We start from the raw sequence: 17,361 nt of genomic DNA, 5'->3' as shown, positions 1-17,361 counted from the left end.
TTTCATGTAATGAGAAAAAATATTTGTTCTTTCTCATGATTGAAATATTGGAAATTGGGAGAACTATAGGTGGCAATTACGTTTTTATTTTTTTGTTAGGTTTTATTTTTATTTTTTTGTCTTTTTTTTTGTTTTTATTCTTATAAATAAATATTTTTTTTGCATTGTGATTTATGTGGTTTTAGGGTTGTATTTTTATAAGTACTAGTCTAAAAACACATGCATTGCACATGGTAATAAAATATCATTTTTTAGCCTTTTAGAAAATATAATGAAAAAAATTAAGTAAAAGAGCTTATAAATAAATTAATAATAAATTTATATTTATATATCTTTGCATGATTTTTATAGATGTTGAAGGATTAAAAAATATATAGTATATTTTAAATTTAGGACGCTTATTTATTTACATAATATTAATACTTATGAACATGAATTTATAGTTAAACGAGTAGCTCTAATTTATATTCAGTCCCCTTTGTACCATAAGTATATTTACCTTATAAAGTTAATGTGATATAGTGACACAAATTACATACACCTCTTTCTTAATATGTGTCCATAGGTGGGTTAACCATATTTTCATTGGTTTGATTTATAAAACGGTGGAATAATTTAAAACAAAATTTTTCCCAAACATTATTAGTGAGGTAAGTATTCAAATTCTCATGTACAAGTTAAATAAAATGTATGAGATGAGTGTGTGGTAGAGGAATATGTGACATGAAAATGTGTAATCCCTTCAATGATAAAAAAAAAATTCAAAAATTCAAAATCAATTCAAAATCCTTAACAAATGGTAGTCTTATACACTCTTTGTCAAGTTAGTAAATTTGTTTTATATAATTAGTGTAACACCATTGTACACTGATAAAAATTTCATCTATATGCATACATTATATAAAATGTGTAAATCATGTTTCCAATAGTTTATTTAAGAGAATGATGGAAGACGTAAAAACAAATTTTTTTTTTTTTACAAATATCATTAGTGGGATAAGTATTTGAATAGTCATATGCGAGTTAAACAAAGTCTATGATATAGGTATGTGATGAAAGAATGTGTGACATGAGAGTCTGCAATTATTGAATAATAAGAAAAAATAAATAATTGTTTAAAATTGATTGAAATCCTTCAAAAATAGTAGTCTTGTACACATCTTGTATCAATATATTTGTCTTATATAATTAGTATAATACTTTTATACAATTGTATAAATTTTATACACATACATAAATTATGTTCACATGAATACGTGAATAATGTTTCTAATGATTTAACATTTAAAAGAATTAAAACAAATGAAACGTTTTTTTATTTTATATTCATAAAACTTTTTAAAAAAATTTAAGTCATACTATTAAATAATTTTAAGAGATAAAATATTGAATTCTAATTATATTGAAACTAATTGCAAAATGACCTCAAGATTGAGAATGAGAAGTTTATTTAATCATAAAAAATATGTTAAAAATAGAATTTAGTCTAAATTTATTTTAGTTTTTTTACAAAGAAAAAAAGAATCAAAACTTTATTTAACCATGAAAAACAAGGCATACTAATTTGCATAAAAAAATTTAGCCATAAAAAATATAAATATAAAATATGTTAAAAAAATAGAAATTACCCCCTTTTTTTATTTCATTTTATTTTTTGCTATGAAGAAAAAAAAAGAATAATTTTTTTTAACTATAAAAAATATAAATATAAGATATTTTATAAAATAGAAATTACCCCAATTCATTTATTTTATTTTTTGTTGGGAAGAAGAAAAAACCAATAAAAGGTTTATTTAGCCATAAAAATTATAAATAAAAGATATGTTAAAAATTATAATTTAGCCCAAAATTTATTTATTTTAATTTTTTTCAATGAAAAAGAACAATGGAATAAAAATATAAAAGAAAATTCACAATTAGAATACAATTATTTATACATAAACTAAATTTCAAGAATAAGTACATATGTCACTATTTTTTTTCATGTGTCGATAAGTATTGACTATTGAGAGGTTTCTTATCCCAAGGAGATTCCCAGCTAGCTGTGGATTTGTCTTTCATAATCGAACAGCTTGGGACCATCCATCTCTCACATCGAGATTGGGATGGGATAGTGTGGAAACAACACGTCATAGGGCCAAGTGGATGATAATTGAATGTGTTCAGTACTCCAGAATCCCAGATTACTCACATACAGATACCGCTGTACAGGCACCATGTGACCGATCTGGCTTTTTTCACAGCACAGAGTCAGATACAGATGATCGAGGATTACAAAGACAAATAAAAAGATTCGACACATATGCTAACATTGAACACCGAGGCAACAAGACAAACCACTACAAGAGTGACATCCACCGTCTTTCTGAAGTTTAGGATACTTGAGCATATTCCATAATCTTGCCGATCAACCCTTGTTCCATCCTCCAGCCTGCCGGGTCGTGGTATTATTTGTTTACATACTTTATTGAAATTAAATTCTGTCAGCTCCTCAACATGTCACTGTACACCGTCCCTTCTCGTCTCTCTCATTGCAAGACCGATTCAAAGTATTTTTGGTTTTTAAATACTAGTGACAACGATGGTTGAGAGTCATGTGTAATACTATAATAAAGTAATAATTACAAGACCAAATCAATTTCAACCTTGTAATTGAAAGAGCAGGGAAAAGAAAACGAATTCACAAGGGGTTGTTGGGTCGATGGCAGAAAACTAGTACCGAGGGGCGACCCCACATGAAGATTTCTCAACTATTCAATGGTCAGGAATCAGGATAAAAACAAGACTTCCATAAGCACCCAAAAATATGGGAAGCCTTCACCATCCTTGAATTCCTGGCCGGCCCATTTCAATACCTTTGCTGAAAACATTGATGGACTCCATTAATGGAGCTAGAAAGCCTCATGCAGTCTGTGTTCCATATCCAACACAAGGCCATGTGACCCCTATGCTGCAATTGACCAAGCTCCTACATACAAGAGGTTTCCACATAACCTTTGTCAACACTGAGTACAACCATAGGCGCTTGCTGCGGTCCCGGGGACCAAATGCCGTTAAGGGCTTACCAGATTTTCGATTCGAGACCATACCGGATGGACTGCCACAATCAGACCGTGATGCATCACAAGATATTCCATCACTTTGTGATTCGACCCGGAAGAATTGTTTGCCACCATTTAAAGATCTATTAGCTAAGATCGGTTCATCCTCGGAAGTGCCTCCAGTTACATGCATAATTTCAGATGGAGTGATGAGCTTTGCCATAAAAGCAGCCAAGGAATTGGGCATTCCGGGGTTCCAACTTTGGACTGCCTCTGCATGTGGCTTCATGGGATATCTAAGCTATCGTGAGCTCATTAGGAGAGGAATTGTTCCATTCAAAGGTACTTCTTCTGATCCATTTTTTGGGTCTATTATAAACCTATCATAACTATATTTATCATGAAGCAAAATAAGTTTTCCTTTTTAGCTAGGATTTTAATTGATAACTATCTTTCAAATGCCGAAAAATGAAAACCAAAAGGAAAAGAGAGGATTTTGCCCGACCATATTTTCAGCAAGCTCATTAATTTCATAATTTGAGAGATTTTTAATAAGATTTAGCATACAAATATTTGTAAAAAATTATCATTTTCCTTTCTAAATTCGATGTGTCCAGATGAGAGCTATGCTACTGATGGCACTCTGGATGCGCCTATTGATTGGATTCCGGGTATGCCCAACATGCTGCTCAAGGACATACCAACCTTTCTCAGGACCACTGATCTCAATGACATCATGTTCGATTTCTTGGGAGAGGAAGCTCAAAATTGCTTGAAGGCAACGGCCGTAATCATCAACACTTTTGATGAATTGGAACATGAAGTCTTGGAGGCCCTCAAGTCCAAGTGCCCTAGACTTTACACTGCAGGCCCTCTTTCCTTGCATGCTAGGCATCTACCCGAAAGCCCTTTCAAGCATCATAGCTCAAGCCTATGGAAGGAAGACCATAACTGTATTGAATGGCTTGATAAGAGGGAACCCAACTCAGTCGTGTACGTAAATTATGGGAGCATAACAACTATGACAGACCAACACCTGATTGAGTTTGCATGGGGGCTGGCTAATAGCAGACACCCCTTTTTGTGGATACTTCGATCTGATGTGGTGGGCAGGGATACTGCAATCTTGCCCGAAGAGTTCTTAGAGGAGACCAAGGATAGAGGACTAGTAGCAAGTTGGTGCTCGCAGGATAAAGTGCTTTACCACCCATCTGTAGGTGTTTTTCTATCTCACTGTGGGTGGAATTCTACCACTGAAAGTATTTGTGGTGGTGTGCCTCTCATGTGTTGGCCTTTCTTTGCCGAGCAAGTCACAAATGCCCGGTATGCATGCACAAAATGGGGGATGGCCGTGGAGGTGAACCAGGATGTAAATCGCCATGAAATTGAAGCACTTGTTAAGGAAGTGATGGAAGGGGAGAAAGGGAAGGAAATTAAGAAAAATGCTATGGAATGGAAGAGGAAAGCATTTGAAGCAACTGATGTTGGAGGATCGTCTTACAATAATTTTGAAAGATTCATTAAGGAGGTCCTCCAAAACCATAGTGATTATCAGTAATGGATAAACCATTGGTGGCAACTGATTTCAGTGCTAGAGGAGTTGCAGTGAGTGTTTCAATAACTTTAAAAATTGTACTTCCCCCACCTTTGTTTGTATCCTTCTCTTGTTATGGCACTCCTACACTCTCATACTCCTGATTCTGGGGATATCACACAATCTGAAGGTATAAATTACTTTCCCCACTTTTAATTTCTTCATATTATAAATTAATTTTTATAAGACAAGTCACAAGACAGCATTTGCATCGTAACCGTTGAGGCAATCAAAGTCCATTTTAGCGGTAACAACCGTTCAAGTCAAATCTAAATTGCTGTTTAATTAGTAGAATTTTGAATCAAATTCACCCTAATATGGGTTATAGGTATCTTTTAAGACCAAAAACCCATATTCCTCCTATTTGCCTTAAAAGCATATGTAGATTCTTGTGTGCTTGTTTGAATTTCCAGTCAATTTGATCTTTTTACCAACAAAATAAAATAAAACCTCTATAAATTAATAATTTCATTTAAATGATAAAATCTTCTTATCCATTCTGGGTCAATGTACTAAATTAATAATTTTCTTAATGCATAAGATAATTTTTTTTTTAACAAAAACTCCTTAAAGATCCAAGGAAATATAAATTAGTAATCATGAAATTTATAAAAATAATAATAACAATAATAACAAACAAAAATTCTTAATATAGTATTAAATAGTTTTTTTTTACTATCTTTATTTTTCTCGATTTAACTCTTTTTCAGAACAATTGCATATTTGAAATCTTTTTTATCTTTTGTGGAATTAAGTTTCCACACCAAATATTTTCATTTTAAAAGTCTTTCCATATTTTACAAATAATAATCATCTCTTCTTTTTAGAGTATTTTTTAAGTTTCTATATATTAATTTTTACCATATTTATTATTTTTTAATTTATAGACATACATGTATTAAGTATTATATCGTAGAAACATAATAATCTCTCTAAATTTTTTAAAAATTATATTTATTTGATAAATTAATAAATCATTTATTTATCAATAAATCATTAATCCGTTAAGCTAATAATTTCTCATGATCCCAAAAATATTATTTTGCAGTGATTTTATTATTTAAGTTATAGGTATATTTTTAAATTATTATTTAAAATAACATTTTATTTTTAAAACCGTTGTTTAGGCCCAAATGCATATTTTAAAGGCTAAAATCGCCCTTCACCAAAACTCCAATTATTCAGCAATTATTCAATACTTCTCGTCAACAAGTCATAAGGGTCTCCAAAAAGCCCGCGGCCCGCTTTAGGTCCGGCCCGAGCCCGTTTATGGGCTGGCCGGGCCGTGGGCCTAAATTTAGGCTTGGCGGGCCGGCCCAGCCCGTAGGCCCGCCCCTTTAAAAAAAAACTACAAAAATAAAAAGTATTAAAAAAAATATTCATTTCAAAATTTTATTCATTAAATGTATAATTACATTTAAAAATGTGGGAAAAGTTTACATCACTATAAAATAAATACATCCCAACTAGGTTGGCACCTATTTATTTGTCAATCATCTGTATTTTTCAACCATAAAAAATAAAAATAAAAATATAATATACATTTAGTCATTATTTTCTGGCGGTGATGGCGAACTATCATGCATCTTAATAATTTTAAAGATTCCATATCGGCAAGCATCTCTGTTTCTCGAATGGAACCGTACATCCTTTTATCTGCTATTTCCCAATCTTTCACACATATCCCTGCTTCAATAACATCTGGCGCTAAGTTGCATCGTTTTTTACTAACTACTCTTCCACCTGCACTAAAAGCAGCTTCTGATGCAACTGTACTCACAGGAACTGTTAGTACATCACAAACAATTATAGAAAGCACAGGATATTTGTGTTGATGTGATTTCCACCATATTAAAATATCAAAATCTTCTTGATCTTCAAATGAAATTATATCAGTATTAAGATATTTATCTAAATCAGATGTATTATTTGGAGAACTATTTGTTGTCTTTTTTCGACTTTTCAACATTTCTAGAGCTCCTTTATAAAAAGATGAGGAGTTTGTAGATATAGGTGGTAATTTAATAGTATTAATATCATTACCATATTTTTCTTTATAATTGTTATATAAATTATATAATAATGAATTTATTTCATTTTTAATTTCTTCAATTTTTATTTGGTTATTAAAATAAATAATTGTTAACCATTCATCCAAAGCTTCAAATTTCAATCTAGGGTCCACAATTAAAGCAATATAAAAAATTAAAGGTATTTCTCCCCAATATTTTCTAAATTTTTCTATCATTGCAAATATTGTATCATTAAACATTTCAAAACTTAAATATTTTTTAAGTACAATAAAAATATTAGTTATTTGCATAATAACTCGATTTGAAGTTGGATAATATACACCACAAAAAATGTTTGTTGAAGTATCAAAAATTTCAAAAAGATCTCTTAAAAGATCCGCAATATGCCAATCATAATCATTTAATGCATAAATATCTGCTTCACAATCATTGTTAATTAATTGTATTTCATATAATTCGACTACTTTTTTATATTTTGTAATATTTTGTAAAAGTTTATATGTGGAATTCCATCTAATGGTCATATCCAAATTTATATTTTTTCTTTTCATATTTAACATTTTGCAACAATCAAAAAATAATTCATGTTTTGCTTGAGAACTATTAATACTATATGCAATGCCTCTAATTTTTTCCAATGTACTATCAACATTTTTTAATCCATCCTTTACAATTAAATTTAAAATATGTGCACAACAACGCACATGAAATATTTTAGCATGATCTTCTTTTACTTGCCAATATCGTTTTAGTCTATGTATTGCTGCATCATTATTAGCAGCATTATCTAATGTTATTGTCAATATTTTATCACGAATGCCTAAATCTATAATTTCATCATTTATTAAAGATGCTATATTTTTACCACTATGTGGATCATTTATTAATTTAAATGAAATTATTCTTTTATTTAATTTCCATTCATTATCAATGTAGTGAGCAGTTATACATAAAAAACCAGTGTGAGTTAAAGATGTCTAAATATCAGATGTTAAACAAATATTTCCTTCAAAATTTGAAATTTTTTTTTTTAAATTTCTTTTTGTGTATAAGTTTTTTTCATAATATCTCTTTTAACTGTATTTCCAGACCAACCTTTAAATTGAGGATTAATACCTCGTTGAATTGTTCCTGCAAAATCATGAGTTTCCATCATGTTGAAAGGTTGTTCTGCTCTTATTATATAATCAACCATTTCTTCATGACAGTTAGATTCATCATAAGAAAATGTTTTTAAATTTCCACTTTCATTTTTACCTAATTGCATATAATTTCTAATATCTACATTATTTTTAGTTTTACAATTTTCGTGATGTCTTTTTAAATGACTTGTGCCTGCATTTGAGCCACCAGTAAAAAATTTATTACAAATTTTACATTTTGCTTTTATTTCTTTTTTATTATTTTCTAAAATTATTTCTATTCTATCAAAAAAATTTCATATATTTGAAGTAAATTTTTTGTTTGATGATATTTCATCACATGGACTAGATGAAGAAGCACTTGTCATATTATAATTATTGATAAAATATTATGCCAAAAATAATAAAGTAATAAATATAAAAAAAAAATGTAACAAAAAAATAAAGTAGTAGGGGTGAAGTATGTTACTCAATTAGAGAACCGATGCAGAAATCTCTAGCAAATTTGAACTCTTGGAGCCACCAATGCTTGTTTTGCACCACCAACAATATTGTATAATTTGAGGGAAAAATAAAAGAATTTGAAATATTGTAGAATGTGAGAGAAATAGAGAGAGAAATGGAGAGAATTTGATGAAAAAATGAAAAGGAAGAAAATGTATTTATAGGAAGGTTTTAAAATAAAAAATAAAAAATTGGTCATGTGACCGTTGGAGGCTTAGCTCCAACGGTCACATGACCCACATGGATTGGAGCCTTTAATTTTTTTAAAAAAAATAATATACTTTATTTATATATATATATAACTAACTCAATTAATAAGCACAAAAGGAATGTAGCTTAGTTGGTTAGAGCCTTGAAATTTAAGCATGAGGGGAGGGGTTTGAATCCCCCCCTCTCCCTTCCCTTCCATTTTGGCTTATTTAAAAAAGCCCGCGGGCCTAGCATTTTAGCATGGCTCGGCCCGAGCTGGACCGCGGGCCTCCTATTTACGGCCTGGCCCGCCCATTGGAGACCCAGAAAATTTACCCACATGCATGCGTCACCTCTAGAAATTCAAAGATGATATTCCATCAACCAGATGGCACCGCCACCAATGGAGTTTTGACTCAAAATAGTACATTTAAAAAAAAAATTTAAAAACTAAACTTGTTTTCAAAATAATATAAAATCTAGTACGTTTATATCACATAAACTGTCATGTCATAAAACCGTAATTAGCGCGACTATGATTTTAGTTTTCTAAAACGGTTACAAACCGTAGTCACTAACCACCGTTTTAACTTTAAGTTTAAAGTCATAATTGGTGACTACGGTTTTGACTTTTTTTAAAAATGATCAAAGTCGTAGTCACCAAATACAATTTTAACTTTATATATATTTATATATAACTTTAATTTTTTAAATAAAAAATTATATTATTTTGATTTTAAATTAACTTATTTCATTATTTAAAAAATAATAATATATGAAATTATATTTTTAATTTGATATAAAAATATTTTTTTAATTTTATTAAAACAATTAGCACTATATTTAATATAAATATATTTAGTTAATTATATTTAAATATAAATAAAATATAATAAATTATGAAAGCCTATTAAAATATATATATATATATATATATATATATATATAAATTATTATATTAATTAAAAATATCAATTATATTTATTAAAAACATATTTTTATAAAAATATATATATTTTTAATTTTATTAAAACAATTGGCACTATATTTAATATATATATAATTAGTTAATTAAAATTAAATATAAATAAAATATAATAAATTATATTTATTTAAAATAAATAAATTATAAATCCCTATTTAGAAAAATAAATAAATAATATAAATTATTATATTAATTAATAATTTTTTATATATTATATGTAAATGGTATATAATATCACATATATATAAAAGTTTAATTTAAGTTTAAAATTTATCACATTTTTATTTAATATATATAAATAAATTATTATCATATCGATATAATATTATGGCTTAAATTAAAATATGATAAATTTTAAACTTAAATTGAACTTATATACATGTGATATTTTATACCACTTACATATAGTATATAAAGAATTATTAATTAATATAATAATTTATATTATTTGTTTTTTTAATAGGGTTTGATAATTTATTATATTTAAATATAATTAACTAAATATATTTATATTAAATATAGTGTCTATTATTTTAATAAAATTAAAAAATATATTTTTATATCAAATTAAAAATATTAATTATTTAATTTAATATATTATTATTTTTAAAATAATGAAATAAATTTATTTAAAATCAAAATAATATAATATTTTTATTTAAAAAATTAAAGTTATATATAAATATATGTAAAGTTAAAACCCACTATAACTTTGATCATTTTAAAAAAAAATCAAGTTAAAATTGTAAATTTAATTGTTTTAAAAAAATAAAACCATAATTTTATATGATATGACAGTTACGTACTAGATTTGATATTATTTTGAAAACAAGTTTAATTTTTAAAAGTTTTTTTTCTTAAATATACTATTTTGGGTCAAAGCTGGCTAAGCGCTGATAGATGTCAAGATGCAGTGTTGGGCTGATCAGAAGTTTAGAACGTCGTGTACTCATCTCGACATTTGACATTTGATCTCCGCATGGTCCCAGGAAACTTGGCATATTCGGAAACAGATGCCCCGGTTTCAATGGAATTGAAATTAATTAATAGAGTGAGCGTGTGGTGAACTGTCACCCTTCATTTTCAGTCCATTGTCATGCCATGAATCAAAGTGAATGCCGTCTCATGAAAAACAGGAATCAAAATCCTAATCAAGTAATATTCGATATTTGTATTAATGAAATTTTCATTCCTAATTCAATAACAGAAATATAACTCAAATGCATTAATAAATCAGAATGATTGTGTTTAAAGTTCTTCACATTCTGAAAATCAGGTCGATATTCATATAAGATATATAATCGATACTAGCTCCCAAAAATTTATAAACAAAAATACTTTTTTATTATTCATTCCAATTTATTTACATGTATTTTTATTAAACCATTAGAAATATTATTTATTAAATATATATATATATATATATATATATATATATATATAAAAAGACATTTATACTAGTTATATAAGATTTATTCAAAACCGTCTCTTATAAATGTATTTTCGTATTTTTCTTTATTTTTTATATGAACATATTATTTACACACATAAATAAGGTCAATTATAATATTTTTTATATTTTCACGCAAGGTATTTATACTAAATATAGGACATATTTGTATTAATTGTATAAAGTTTTTACAAATATACCCATTATGAATATATTTAGATTTTTTTATATCAAAATGTTGAAGCATAATTGTCAAATATATATATATTCATATTTTCAAACATATATTAAGATTTGTACGAGATATGCTATTTATGAATCTATTTGTAGTATTTTTAAGCACATTAAATTTTCAATTGACAAATTCTTCAAATTTCCTTCAAGTCAATTTTGGCATTCGTTACAAATAACAACACAACAAGGAGATGATTGCAACATGAAGACCCCACAACCAAGTAGCAACTAATGGTTGAACTGCCAGAAGGTCTGCATGCTCCTATCAATCTCGCAACACTCAAAAAAGCATCAAGCATGATTAAAAATCATGAATATTGAAGAAACTCTTCTATATAAGTGAGGGAAGCTTTCTCAGAGGCCTTGGATTTCATCTTCAATCTTTTACTTTGCCAAAAATGGATCCAAAGGTTATGGGAAAGCCTCATGCGGTGTGTGTACCGTTCCCAGCACAAGGCCATGTGAACCCCATGATGCAGGTGGCCAAGCTTTTACACTCGAGAGGCTTCTACATCACCTTTGTCAACACTGAGTTCAACCACAGACGCTTGGTTCGGAGCAAAGGGCAGGAGGACTGGGTTAAGGGCTTTGATGATTTCCGGTTCGAAACCATACCAGATGGGTTGCCACCATCTGATCGTGATGCGACTCAAGATCCTTCTATGCTCTGTTATTCCATTCCAAAGCACTGTCCGGCCCCGTTTCAAAATCTATTAGGTAAGCTGAATTCATTGTCAGAAGTGCCTCCAGTTACACGCATAGTTTCAGATGGGGTCATGAGTTTTGCCATAAAAGCCGCAGAAGAACTAGGTATACCTGTGGTTCAATTCTGGACTGCTTCAGCTTGTGGCTTCATGGGATATCTGCACTATTCTCAACTCATCCAAAGAGGAATTGTCCCATTCAAAGGTAGTTTTTCTTTCTTCTATTTCCTTAATTTTAAGCCCATTTGTGACTCTTCCCTAAGGTTTCTTTCTTCTGTTTTCTTAACTCTGTGAATTCTTTGGTGCATGTGCAGATGAGACCTTCATTAGCGATGCCACTCTTGATACACCTATAGATTGGATACCAGGCATGCCAAACATCCGACTCAAGGACATCCCAAGCTTTATTAGAACCACAGATCCCAACGACACCATGCTTAATTACTTGGGAGATGAAGCACAGAATTGCTTAAAAGCTTCAGCAATCATCATCAACACGTTTGATGCTTTCGAACATCAAGTATTAGAAGCAATAGTGTCAAAGTTCCCTTCCATTTACACTATAGGCCCGCTTTCATTGCTCACTTCTGTCGCCCCCAAGAGCCAGTTGACTTCATTTAGGCCAAGCTTGTGGGTGGACGATACAACATGTCTTGAATGGCTTGACCAAAGAGAACCCAACTCAGTTATTTATGTGAATTACGGGAGCGTGACGGTGATGTCTGATCAGCACTTGAAGGAGTTTGCATGGGGGCTTGCCAACAGCCAATACTCATTTCTATGGATAATTCGACCCGATGTTGTAATGGGGGATTCCGCAGTTTTGCCTGAAGAATTTCGTGAGGAGACCAAGGATAGAGGATTGCTAGCGAGTTGGTGTCCACAAGAACAAGTGCTCTCTCACCCATCTGTTGCTGTTTTTCTAACACATTCCGGGTGGAATTCTACACTGGAAACTGTATGTGCAGGCGTGCCAGTGATTTGCTGGCCATTCTTCGCAGAGCAACAAACCAATTGTCGATATGCATGTACAGAGTGGGGGATTGGTATGGAAGTTAATCATGATGTAAAGCGCCATGACATTGAAGCACTTGTTAAGGAAATGATGGAAGGGGAAAAAGGGAAACAAATGAAGAAAACAGCTATGGAATGGAAGAAGAAAGCAGAAGAAGCAACTGGTGTCGGAGGGTCATCTTACAATAACTTTGACAGACTCGTCAAGGAGGTTCTGCACCATGGATCATAAATAAACCAAGTAGGGGCAAGGCAGAAGTAATCTGCAGCATTTGAATCATATTTACCATGTTGAAAAATTTTCGACAGTGAAGATTGTTTTTAATATTTCGAATTTGAAACCTGGATTTGTATAATTATATTTATCAAATTTGAATTTGCTTAACGAATATTCAAAGAATAACATGGATTTGTGAAGATACTTCTTTAATCAAACTATCCTATGACTCATTATTCACTTGTATCCTTAGGTATTGTTACGAAAATTGAGAATAGACAATAAGAAATAAATAATAAGAAGAATACGTAGACATACGTGAAAAATCATGGGCAGAAAAAAAAAAATCACTATATCAAACATTGATATAAGAAGGGAGAGATTCGAGCAACTATTGCTAGGCATATAGAAATTATAACTCTAAATCCTATACATATAACATATATAGAAACATATAAGAGAATAATAAATAAGTTCACACCTAAAATCTGGCCTATCGGCTAGATCTCTCCACTATCATCATAAAACTCTAAATAAATCTATATATGTATATATATATATATCCGTATCATAAATTTTTAGGTCAAACCAAATAAATTTAAGCCATCAAACTCTACCAAATATACCTCCAAAAATATATTTCTTATCCGGTAACGCTTGTGAATAATAATCCTGAGCCATATGTATAAGCTTGTTCGGATAAAATTGTGGCTCGCGGGGGAGCTTATGAGGCGATGGTTCACACCTTCCCAAAAATCGCCGCCACTCCTGTCCTTTTTTCTGGGATATGAGTCATATGACATGTACATGATGCCTTGTCAGCCATCCTATTGATTATTATTTTTTGGAAAATGAAGTCATTGGGCCGGAAATATTGACGATTGACGGAATAGTTCCAATCTAGGATTACCATTTGGACCTTACGTGTTTAGTGGATATTTTTGCCCCTCCCTGAAATCTTAATGGGTGGTCGAGTTTCAACTAAAGAATATTAAAACAAAAAAACAAAAAATAAATAAATAAATTATTTTTACGTTTCTTAATTTATTTATTTTATTTTTATATAAAAATAAATAATTTAAAAGTATGTGAATTTTAAGTATATTTAATCTTTTATATTATTTATGATAAATTAAATATGACAAAAATATTTGTTGAAGTTTAACGCATAGCATGAGGATGACGGCCGCAAGAGAATAGTGCTTAATTTGCCACCCATATTTAGGTCTTTTAATAACGCATTTGCAGGTGGAGTTCTATTACTGAAAATAGGCAATTCTTTCCATCACAACCCTCACAAAATGAACAATACAAAGAGAACACAAGTCATTACCATGCAAAGAAAACGGTAACTCTCATAATTTTCCATAGTGAGTTCATGCAAAGAAAATCTGGCAAGACATATTATATATAGGCACCAAGCCACATTCCACATTTTAGGAGAGTGGTTCGTCTCATGGCTTTAGTCATTACCATGCGTCCAACAATTGCATTGCTTGCGTCCACTTATACCACAAGTGATGCATTGCTTGCTTTTACTCATGGCAAGTATAATACTTGGGTTTTTTAATGACACATCAGATACAAGAATTAGAAAATTTTTCATAAAAATTATTAGTTAAATGGTTAAAAAAGAGTGGTGAAGATCACGTGTTAATATTTAATTGGAGAGAGATTTTAGAAATGTTGGTCAAAAGTTAATAGTTTAAAAATTTTTCCACATCAAATATAACAGTAGAAATTTTAGGAATTAAATTTAGATTTGGAGAAAAATTTAAACATCAAATAATTAAGATTAAATTTTGAAATTTTGAATATTAAGTAAAATGTGAGAATTAATTAAATTATTATTGAATAATTATCAAAGAATCGTAGTAAGAAAAACTTGATAAAAATTTATATTATATCAAATTGTTATAATGGATAATTAAAAATAAATTAATTGAATTTAATTTTATAACGAATCAATTTAATTTTTGTAATTGGAATTAAACTTTATAGAATTATAAAACATCAAACAAAATTGAATTGAAATTAAATTAATATTAAATTAAATTGAATTGAAGTTAAATTAAGATTAAATTATAATATATGAATGTAGAAAGATAAACACAAATAAATTAAATTAATTAAATGTGAATTTAGTGAATTTAAATTTTGAAATTTTGATGTGATCGAAGAATTTGACAAATGAAATAAATTATATAAAAGTTATACCAAAGGTTGACAATTTGATTTTTATAAATTGAATGATTAATTAAATTATGGAATTAATTTTTAGAATATTGCTTAAATTTTTATTGGTAAATAAATATTAGTAAAATTAAATTATTAAAGGTTATTATCAATTTTAGTTTCTTGATGTCAAAAAAAAATTATTTTATATTTCAAACATTTTATGAATTTCATTTTATATATATATAATTAATGGAATCATGTTTTAAATGAATTTTGAAGTAAAAAAATTTTAGGTAATTAAAGTCAAATTATTCTTTTTGAAAAGTAGACTTGTAGTAAATTTAATTAAAAATAAAATGGTATTTTAATGAGACATAAAATCATAAGTCAAGTATAATTTATAATTGTGAAAATACATATATATATATATATATATATATATATATATATATATATATATATATATATATATATATATATTACTTTTAAAAACTAGCATGGAAATGAGTGGATTGTTGGGTTGTAGTACATCCTCATATAATTTTCATTTAGGTTGTTTTTGAAAACCCTAAACATGTAAAATGATTTGGTTTTGATTTGAAAATATTAAGTGAAAAGTGAATGAAAGTTTAATGCAAAATAAAAATTTTAGAATTATTGATATTTAATTGTTGTTCTTGTGATAGAATTTACAGGATTGTTGTAGCTATGCAAAATGTTTTATTGGAATATTGGTTGATATAACTTTATAATTGTTGTCATGTTAGAAATTATATAAATTTATTGGTGATATATTAGTGTTGAAAATAATGGAAATTATTTGTTGAAATTTTGAGTATTGAGATATGTTTAAAATGATTGTTTTAAAATTATTGATATTATTATAAATAAATAAAATGATGATATAAATGGGGTTTTTGTTAATATTTGAATTATTGGAAAATTTTCCCTAACGTTGTGGACCTTGTGGTGGCTTAATCATGGGAAATTATAGTATTAATTGTTAAAATTATTGATATTATTATAAATAAATAAAATGATGATATAAATTGAATTTTTGTTAACATTTAAATTATTGAAATTTTTTCTCGAATGTTGTGGTGACTTAATTGTGGGAAATTGTTGTATTGGTTGTTAAAATTATTGATATTATTAGAAATAAATAAAATGATGATATAAATTGGGTTTTTGTTAATATTTGAATTATTAGAAATTTTTCCTGAATGTTGTGATGGCTTATATAAGTGTAGGAAATTCTTGTATTAGGTGATCAAATTTTGAGATTTTTGGGATTTTTCTTAGATATTTGTGGTTATTTAATTGTCAAAAAACCGTTGTGTGGATTGTTGAAAATTATGAAACATAACAGAAGTAAATAGAATTATGTTTTGAAAAATTATGGATGTTAAAATATGATTTGATTGCATTTCATATGCATCATGATTGTGTGAAGAAAGGATTGTGTGAAACAGAAATAAGAATGAAAAGACCCTGAAAAAGGCAAAAATGAAAAGAAAAGATAAATGGGAAATGGAAATACCTCAGAAAGGACAAATTAATAAGGGAATGAGATCCTTATGATGAAAGATTCAAAAGTTTATCCCAGAAAAACTCTAAATGAGTAGTGTATTTGGGTACGGATGTGTATCATTCGGTGAAAGTTTGAGAACAACAATGCATTACGTGATTGTACGTAAGTATTTGCATCACGTTGCATTTGGAAGAAGGATTGATATTATTTATCAATTGGATGTTTGAATATATCATTCGAGATTAAAATGACTTGTTTATTTTGGTGAATTTAGAATTATTGATATGTTAGGCATGTGATTGAATAAGAGAAGTGATAATTTTGATTGGTTTAAGTGTGTATAGTTGTGGTTCATTTAATGTATTCGATATAAATGTAATATTATATTTTAACATGCAATTGTGTTTTATTGACCTAGAATTTCTAACTCATTTGGAATGTAAAATACCCTATTGAGCAATGTGGAAATGTTCACCCCTTTATTTTCTAAAATTTTTATATGCAAAAATAGTTTCTAAAGAACTACAAGAAAATCATGAAGTGTT

General features: G+C 28.7%; 2 protein-coding genes across 2 annotated transcripts; both read left to right on the top strand.

The window, feature by feature from the left end:
• The first annotated feature begins 2,705 nt into the window (after window positions 1-2,705).
• On the top strand, window positions 2,706-4,784 carry LOC100262518 (linamarin synthase 2). The gene is made up of 2 exons (XM_002268809.5): window positions 2,706-3,383; window positions 3,659-4,784. Exons 1-2 carry the CDS (start codon window positions 2,873-2,875, stop codon window positions 4,597-4,599), a joined length of 1,452 nt encoding a protein of 483 aa, XP_002268845.1. The 5' UTR covers window positions 2,706-2,872; the 3' UTR covers window positions 4,600-4,784.
• Window positions 4,785-11,310: 6,526 nt separating this feature from the next.
• Window positions 11,311-13,279, top strand: LOC100252263 (linamarin synthase 2). The gene is made up of 2 exons (XM_002268126.4): window positions 11,311-12,081; window positions 12,191-13,279. Exons 1-2 carry the CDS (start codon window positions 11,571-11,573, stop codon window positions 13,120-13,122), a joined length of 1,443 nt encoding a protein of 480 aa, XP_002268162.1. The 5' UTR covers window positions 11,311-11,570; the 3' UTR covers window positions 13,123-13,279.
• Window positions 13,280-17,361: the final 4,082 nt, after the last annotated feature.

This window comes from Vitis vinifera, chromosome 7 (assembly GCF_030704535.1).
Source record: "Vitis vinifera cultivar Pinot Noir 40024 chromosome 7, ASM3070453v1".
Classification (NCBI taxonomy): domain Eukaryota; kingdom Viridiplantae; phylum Streptophyta; class Magnoliopsida; order Vitales; family Vitaceae; genus Vitis; species Vitis vinifera.
This window is presented reverse-complemented; position numbering and strand designations above follow the sequence as displayed.

Coding starts and splice junctions, on each gene's coding strand:
- LOC100262518 (XM_002268809.5), top strand. CDS start 2,873: ATGGACTCCATTAATGGAGCTAGAAAGCCTCATGCAGTCTGTGTTCCA. Junction 3,384..3,658: donor AGGAATTGTTCCATTCAAAG/GTACTTCTTCTG, acceptor CGATGTGTCCAG/ATGAGAGCTATGCTACTGAT.
- LOC100252263 (XM_002268126.4), top strand. CDS start 11,571: ATGGATCCAAAGGTTATGGGAAAGCCTCATGCGGTGTGTGTACCGTTC. Junction 12,082..12,190: donor AGGAATTGTCCCATTCAAAG/GTAGTTTTTCTT, acceptor GTGCATGTGCAG/ATGAGACCTTCATTAGCGAT.